The sequence below is a fragment of the Gekko japonicus genome, unplaced genomic scaffold (assembly GCF_001447785.1).
Source record: "Gekko japonicus isolate JY-2015 unplaced genomic scaffold, Gekko_japonicus_V1.1 scaffold3228, whole genome shotgun sequence".
Taxonomy (NCBI): Eukaryota; Metazoa; Chordata; class Lepidosauria; order Squamata; family Gekkonidae; genus Gekko; species Gekko japonicus.
Genome location: NW_015177111.1, coordinates 61,092 through 69,994, shown reverse-complemented (window position 1 = coordinate 69,994; position 8,903 = coordinate 61,092). Strand labels below are relative to the sequence as shown.

The window sequence follows — 8,903 nt, the reverse complement described above, 5'->3', positions numbered from 1 at the left end:
AAGTGGCTCAGGCAACTTACAACAATTATAAAACCAGCATAAATACATACATAAAATACAACAATAAAATAGATCAGCTCATTTTCACTTAAATAAATAAAGTTAAAACCATTTAAATGTGGCGGTGTCATATAATAAAGTGCAAGTGCAGCACAGCCAAAATAGGATCTTTCCTACTGAAATGCCTGGTGAAAAAGCTCCATTTTCACGGCCCTGCGGAATTGCTGGAGGTCCCACAGAGCTCTGATCTCACTGGGGAGCTCATTCCAGAGCATTGGTGCCACCAGGGAGAATGCCCTGGTCCTAGTTACCACCAACCTGGCATCCCTAGGCCCAGGGGGGCCCAGGCGGTTTTGTGTACCAGATCACAGTGCTCTCTGGGGAACATGAGGGGAAAGGCGGTCCCTCAGGTAGGCAGGCCCCTGACCATAAACAGCTTTAAAGGTCAAAATCAGCACATTGAAGTGGATCTGGAATGCTATTGGTAGCCAGTGCAGCGACTTTAGCACAGGCTGGATGTGCTCCCGCATAGGGAGGCCCATCAACAGCCTGGCTGCCATGTTTTGCACCAGTGTTCTGCACCAGCTGCAGCTTCCAGAGTTGCCCCAAGGGCAGCCCCACATAGAGAGTATTGCAGTAGTCCAGCCTCGAGGTGACCATAGCGTGGATCACTGAAGCCAGATCATTGCGTTCGAGGAAGGGGACCAACTGCCTAATCAGCCGAAGATGGTAAAAGGCTGTCTTGGCAGTGGCTGCTACCTGGGCCTCCATTGTCAAGGAAGCATCCAGGAGCACTCCCAAACTCCGGACCCTCAACGCTGGCACCAATGGCGCCCCACCGAACGCCGGTAGAGGGACCCCTAACCCCGAACCACTCTGTACCAGATCACAGTGCTCTCTGGGGAACATGAGGGGAAAGGCGGTCCCTCAGGTAGGCAGGCCCCTGACCATAAACAGCTTTAAAGGTCAAAATCAGCACATTGAAGTGGATCTGGAATGCTATTGGTAGCCAGTGCAGCGACTTTAGCACAGGCTGGATGTGCTCCCGCATAGGGAGGCCCATCAACAGCCTGGCTGCCATGTTTTGCACCAGCTGCAGCTTCCGGAGTTGCCCCAAGGGCAGCCCCATGTAGAGAGCATTGCCGTAGTCCAACCTCAAGGTGACCATAGCATGGATCACTGAAGCCAGATCATTGTGTTTGAGGAAGGGGACCAACTGCCTAATCAGCCGAAGATGGTAAAAGGCTGTCTTGGCAGTGGCTGCTACCTGGGCCTCCATTGTCAAGGAAGCATCCAGGAGCACTCCCAAACTCCGGACCCTCAACGCTGGCACCAATGGCGCCCCACCGAACGCCGGTAGAGGGACCCCTAACCCCGAACCACTCCGATTCAGGCATAGGACATCCGTCTTCATTGGATTCAATTTCAATCGGCTCAGCTTAAGCCATCCCACCACGTCCTGCAACACCCGGTCCAGATCTTCCGGGGTAGAGCCAGACTGACTGTCCAACAGCAGATAGAGCTGGGTATCATCCACATATTGGTGACACCCTAGCCCATGCCTCCGGGCAATCTGGGCAAGGGGGAGCATATAGATGTTAAATAGCATCAGGGAGAGCACTGCCCCTTGTGGCACTCCACAAATTAGTGGGTGCCTTCGGGACAGCTTCTCCCCAAGTGCCACCCTTTGCCCCTGACCCTGGAGAAAGGAGACAAGCCATTGCAAGACAAGCCCCTGAATCCCCACGTCGACGAGGCGGTGGGCGAGCAACTGATGATCGACCGTGTCAAATGCTGCCGACAGGTCCAACAACAGCAGCACCACCATCCCGCCCCGATCCAGATGCCTCTGGAGGTCGTCTGTGAGGACGACCAGTGCTGTCTCCATCCCATGACCCAGGAGGAAGCCAGACTGGAAGGGATCCAGTGTGGGAGTGTCATCCAGAAAGTTCTGCAACTGTATCGCCACCACCCTCTCTATTAATTTGCCCAAATAGGGTAAATTGGAGACCGGCTGATGGTTTTTTAAGAGAGGGTGGACCATCACTTCCTTGAGAGCCCCTGGGAAAAGCCCCTCAGAAAGGGACATTGATAATGTCCCTGAGGGTTCCTTGAAACCCCTGGTGGCCAGCTTTAATTAGCCAGGAGGGGCAAGGATCAAGGCTGCATGTGGTTGGGCCTACCGTTGAGATCAATCTGTCAACTTCCTCTAGGCTGAGCGGATTGAAATAATCCAGAATGGGACCAGAATGGGAGCCTCAAGTTCACTCACTGTCTCAAGTGTGGCCGGGAGGTCGCGGCGGAGCAACAAGACTTTGTCTGCAAAATACATCACAAAAGCCTCACAGCCCATATCCAATTCCCTAGTATTTTGTCTGCCCTGTGACAGAGTTGTTAAAGACTGAATTGTTCTATACAATTGTGCCAGGCGTGAGCTTGCAGATGCAATTGTGGCTGCATAGAACTCCCTCTTTGCAGCCTTGACTGCCATCTCATACGACCTCATAAACATCCGATAGGATGCTCTTGCTGCCTCATCGCGAGCACGCTGCCATTGTCTCTCTAGCTGTCTGAGCCTTCATTTCATCAGCCTCAGCGCCTGGGTATACCATGGAGCCAGACTTGAACGAGGGCGCAGAGGGCATCTGAAAGCTATCTCATCAATGGCCACTGAGAGCGGCCATGCCAGTCCTCGACTAGCTCATCTAACGAGCCGCCAGGGGGCAATGGATCCCGGAGAGCCATCTGAAGCCACAATGGGTCCATTTGGCTCTGCCAAAAGTTTAGAGAACTCAGTGGTCTCCTCCGGTTGTGGACTCATGCTCCCTGGTAGTTTCACTTTTGGCTGTTTATCTCTCTCCACTGTTTTCCACGCCATTTTTATGGATTGTTTACTTTTGTCAAAACTTGCTAAAGTCTCTGAAATTCGCCCAACACCTATCCACGCTCTGGTAAGGTTCTTAAAACAGATTTCAACGCTTTTAATTCCTTCCCCCCCTTGCTAAATCGCTTTTTATTTCATGCGTATGGGAGGGGCTCCTCCCCCACTAGCTTTTCTCACCATTCTCAGGGGGGGGGACTTTCTTTTTAAGTTGCCGGTATTTCGCTTTCACTCAACTCACTGTCATTGTTGGTCATAAGACCTCGCTCAGAATGCATTTTAAACGTTCGATCTCCGATGCTTGTCCCAGTCAGCGGCTCTAGTTCCATTTGGACACATAGCAGCAGGACTGTTGGGAAGAGCGCCTCAATTCCCCAGCATCGCACTGGTGAAGAGGCCACCCTAGCCCCATGGCTAGGAGCCTTTCACAAAGGCTCCGGGGGGGTAGCGAACAATTGCCCCCCGACCACTAGCGTGCAGATTGGACCCCCGAGAGGTGCGTCTGCCAGTGTGTTTCCATAAACCGGAAGCCTTACCACAGTGTTCTCAAGTAAAAAGCAGTGTTGAGAACACTGTGGCAACACAATCAAAGAAGGCAATTCTTGGACCAAAAGTCTATACTTTAGAACCACTGGGCAAGTGATTGCACTTTTAAAGATCTCTTGCATATTTATTATGTTCCTGGTAGTTGTATTCTGGAACAACTTGTTTTCTGGTCCATATTGAATTTATATTTTGTATCCATTATGATTGTGTCTACATGATTGTATTATATTTATATAGCCATCTTGCCACTCAATTGTTTGTACTCTGAGGAAGGCCTATGCAGGCCGAAACGCATCAGGTCATGTTTTTAAGCCTGTGTGTATTGCCATGTTATGTATATATTTGATGTGAATGGGCCCTTATATATGTTATAAAATTTGTAATTAATAAATACATGTATCTTTTTCTATATATTTTCTACATTTAGTTTTTAATATTGGCCCTCTTTTTCACATTTTACTAACCTTTGTTAGGTTCTTAATTTTAGTGTTAAGGTTTGGTTTGTTGCCCTTTCTGTCCCTGATTAAATAAATAAATGGCCACACCTCTGAAAAACACAGATGTGGCCCATGTTACCTGAATAGTTTCTGTGTCCGGGTTTGAAAGTCTTCCCCAACCCTGCTTTTCTCCCCTGCTATTAGCTATGTCTCTAATTACACAATTACATCTGATAAATTTACCTTAAGGTTCCCATTATGTGAGGGAACATGGTTAATATTATAGTTCAACAGCTGTTAAGCAGTGTGGGCACTGTACAGAATTTAGGATCTGTATCAGGTTGTCAAGGTAAGGACTGAGAGTAGGATGGAGTCATTGGAGGAGCAACAGAAGCAACGAGCTCACTTGGTTCCAGAGAGTGCTAAGTCTGGAAAAAATGAACTTGAAGAGAGGAAATGGAAATTATTTGATAAGTGAAGGCATAGGACAGCATACTTGAGGGCCTGGACAGAAAGGAGCCAAGTCATCTCTATTGAAGTGCTCTGTTTTCTCCAAAGCCCTGTTCCTGAGCTTAGATGGTCTAAGTATCGTGAACCCATGGCAACCACAGCTGAGATAAGTGCATCTGGTGCAGTTCTCAAGATCTTCAATATCCAGTTTGAAGATGAAGGAACTTACGAATGTGAAGCTGAAAACCACAGAGGAAAGGATAAACATTCAGCAAATGTTTATGTTCAAGGTAGAATAATTTTAACATATTACATCATTCTAGATTTTATGCTGAAAATTTCATAATTCATACCTGTTGCATTATCATTATTTGAAAAGATTATGTTTCAGTTAGAAAATATGTGAAATCCAAGTGCAAAGGGTACAGTGCAGTTGCTCATGTCTTTCGTATTGTATCTGAAACTTGACTACTGTGTAGCTTTAAACATTTTTGTCAAGGCTTAGTCAATCATGATGTAGATTAGGCTGTATATACATTCTTCAGCTTTAGAAGTTCACTAGAGTCAGTCCCAATTAACATTTCCTTGGTATGAAAGGCAGACAGTATGTGTAATATATTTAAGGATTTAGGTGTTCGTAAGGTCTTGTGTTGCTGGCCTAGTTCTCCCTGAGGAGGTAAACCGGTGCCTACGCCATGCTATTTCAGATGGCAGACAGGAACTCAAATGAATGTTTTTCCTTGTGCATAGAAAATTAAGACCAGGGTTCTAGCCTAGCCTTTCCCTTTACTGCAGCTACTTGCAATTTCAAATGTCCCAGCCTAGACAGAGGTTTACTACCTCATTGTATATAAGATCTCTGTCATCTGGCAATGTTTAGATGGCATGGACACATGAATACCTTATGCTGAATCAGATTCTTGATCTTTCAAGGTCAGTACTGACTACCCAGATTCACACTGGCTCTCTAAGATCTCAGGCAGAGGCCTTTCACATCACCTACCACCTGATCCCTTGAGATGGAGATGCCAGGGATTGAACCTGGGACTTTCTGCTTGCCAAGCAGATGCTCTGCCACTGAGCCATGCTGCTTTTTAAACACTCAAAGGAGTCTATATTTTGATGGTTAGATTTTTCACGTGGGCATGATCAGCTTCGGATCAGCTTTACTATTCAGATGGACATCTGCCTATTTAGGAAATGAGATGTATAGAAAACTAGGTGAAATAATATCTAGGTCATATAGGGTTGCCAGGTCTTACCTGTGTCCTGGCGGGGGGCTCCAGCCCAGCCCTCAGGGTCTTCTAATGTGCACGCTATGCATGCACACAGCGATGACATCACCCAGAAGCAGTGTTCCCTCTAAGCTGATTTAGTGTGAGCTAGCTCAGTTTTTTAGCCTCTGACTCACACATTTTTGTCTTAGCTCAGGAAGGATGGCTCCAGAGTTAACTAATTTATGCAGCAGCCAAATCGCTCGCTCACAACTTTAATGCCAGTCACTCACAAAGTAGAATTTTTGTTCACATGACTCCACAGTTTAGAGGGAGCATTGCCCAGAAGTGACATCATTGTGCTGGGCACATCATTCAGGCAACACTCTAGCATTTGGGTAAAAAAACCTCTATAGTCACCATAGAGCTTTTACCCAAATGCTAGAGTGTCCCCCGCACAATGTGCCCGGTGTGATGACATCACTTCCGAGTGATGTCATTATGGCATGCATGCAAAGTGCACATGTTAAAAGACCCCAGGAGCCGGGCTGGAGCCCCCCACTGGAACACAGGTAAGACCTGGCAACCGTATATGAGCTAGATATTATTTCACCTAGTTTTCTGTACATTTCATTTCCTAAATAGGCAGTGGAGTCAGTTGAATGTCCATCTAAAGAGTAAAGCTGATATGACATAATCGCACCAGGCATGTTGGTCGTGACGGGGTTCTTCAGGGGTGGGGCTCCCCCTGCCAGCCAACTGGCCAGTGCCAGATTGGGGACCCAAAAGCATCCAGATTTTAATATTGTCTGATTTATTTATTATTATTGATAATAATTGTTGAAACCAGGATAAAACTTGTAAAATATTCTGTTTGTCAAATAAGAGCTTTCTCTAAGGTTGAGCATATTTAGACTTTAGATTCAGAACAGATGGGCCTCAGGTTCCCTCTGCTGATGCTTCTATGCTTGTGTAGTTTGGACCTATGTTTTTCATACGAAAACCTTTAAGTGACTGCTTCATATGTAATTAATAGTTGGATTAAAGTATATATGTTCTTGGCCAATATAAAACACACATACAATGCAGATTGCATTCCTTAATAAAGATTGCTGTTCAAATAATGTGAAAACACTATTCCTTCTACCTCTACAGAAACATACAATTGTCTCAGGACTATGAGCTGTAGTGTAAGATTCAGAACACATTTCTCCAAGCACACAGTCATATTTGATTGCTTTACAGCTTGAAAGAGGGAATATTGCCTTGTTTTTCCATGCCACACATTCAACATGGGGACCATCCATAAACTATGCCATGCATCAAGAGGAAAGAGAATGGAGCAAGCACGGCTTGTAACAAAGAGATTTACAGTGCCAGCTTAACCAGAGTTACTCTATTCTACTCTGGCTGACTTTGGTGATCTTAGTAGGATGCAACCCTGCTTTGGATGGCCCTGTTAGAGAACAACTAAGAATCCTACTCAGGTCTATTTTATGGGGTTACTCCCCACAAAAGTATTAATTAAACTGGTGAAAAATATATTGAGCTGGAGAGCAGTTCAAAAAGGATAGCAAAATGTGACATTTTATGGCTACATCCCCACCCCCAGTTATTTCATCATGGAAACCACAGTGAATTCGTAGTGAGTACGCTGCGGTGGCTCAAGTGGTTAAGATGCTGAATTGCAGGCTGTGGAAGGTCAGTAGTTCAGCAGTTCGAGACCTGAGTGTGCCGCATGACAGAGTGAGCTCCCATCTCTAGTTCCAGCTCCTGCCAACCTAGCAGTTCGAAAGCAAGAAATTGCAAGTAGATAAATAGGTACCACTTCAGTGGGAAGGTAACAGCGTTCCGTGTGCCTTGGTGTTTAGTCATGCCGGCCACATGACCACAGAAATGTCTTCGGACAGCGCTGGCTCTTTGGCTTTGAAACGGAGATGAGCACCGCAACCCTAGAGTCGGATTCGACTGGCTTTCAAGCAAGGGAACCTTTACCTTTAAGATGACAGAAGCAGGGTTTCAAATGGCATGCCAACTATTCAGACACTACTATATGCAGAAAAAAATGGCTGTAGAAAGAGAGAAAGTAAACTGGCATTAACCAAGCATGCAATAATAAGATTTGTGTTTGCTTTTCAGCAATGCCAGAATGGGTGGAACATATCAATGATACTGAGAGAGATTTGGGCAGTGATTTACACTGGGTTTGCACAGCTACTGGCAAGCCGATTCCAACAATCCGGTGGTTGAAAAATGGATTACCGGTAGGCTGAAATTACAGTCTGTCCCATGCAGACATATTTCTTTTCTTTTAATAAAGCAACAGAAAGTGAATGTATAAATAGAAAGTCTATGTCAGAACTAGAAAAAAAAAGATAAATAGGAAAAATGCATGCTTGTCTCATCTCATCTTTGCTTGTGTAGTAAAGTTTTCATCAGTCCTACTCTTAAAATACTCTGCCACTTTCATCTGTTTTTGTACTACCCACAGAAATGTTCTTTTTTTATATAATCTTTTTATTGGTTTTACTATAGTAAACAAAGGTAAATCATATCCTGTCCTTATATATAATTGAGTTGTGGTTCCACAACGTTCCAACACGTCACCTTAATCAGTTCGCTCCCTGATCTATCATTCAGAGGGTCTCCCTATCCATTGGCTGCTTTGCCTGAGTCCTGCCTCCAACATTCTAAACAGTTTGCTGTTCCTCTCCTCCGCACAGCCAATCAGAACACAGAGGTCATTTGCATATGCGACCTCACTGGCCTTTGCCTCTAACATTCTAAACAGTTTGCTGCTGCTGTTCTGAGGTAAAATACATCTCCCCTTAGTGCCTGGGGGGGAAACCATTGTTGCAAATCTCCAGATGAGGGCTGAAGATCACTCAGAATTACAACTACTTTCAAGATGGCAGAGATCAGTTCCCCTTGAGAAAATGGTAGACTGAGTCCTTATATCCTGCTGAGATTGCACCCGTATGACAGCCAATGTGACGTAGCAGTCAGGGCATCAGAGCACGGTAGAGGCTGCAGGTGTGTGTGTGGGAGTTGGAAAGCTGAAGAGTGAGGGGAAAATAAAGGTAGGTTGATGATTGGCTGAGAAGGAGATAGGGTTGCCAACTCCAGGTGGAAAATTCCTGGAGATTTGAGGGATCAAGTCTGGAGAGGGTGAGGTTTCAGGAGGGGTGGGACCTCAGAAAGGTACAATGCCATAGACTCCACCCTCCAAACCAGCCAGTCCCTCCCATGGAACCACTGTTGCTAATCTCCAGGTGGGGGCTGGAGATCACTCAGAATTACAACTGCTCTCCAGGAGGGAGGAGATGGAAAGCTGAAGTCAAAATGGGCAGATCAAGGTAGGTTGATGGTTGGCTG

At 45.8% G+C, this 8,903-nt stretch overlaps 1 protein-coding gene across 1 annotated transcript in view; it reads left to right on the top strand.

Annotated features, from left to right (window-relative positions):
- Nucleotides 1–8,903, top strand: part of CNTN1 (contactin 1) — a gene marked incomplete at its 3' end in the record, with an annotated part of 99,169 nt that overhangs the window by 37,569 nt on the left and 52,697 nt on the right. The window contains exons 9-10 of the mRNA XM_015428306.1: nt 4,423–4,604; nt 7,668–7,792. Coding sequence (XP_015283792.1) covers nt 4,423–4,604; nt 7,668–7,792 — 307 coding nt within the window. The remainder of the gene's footprint in view (nt 1–4,422; nt 4,605–7,667; nt 7,793–8,903) is intronic.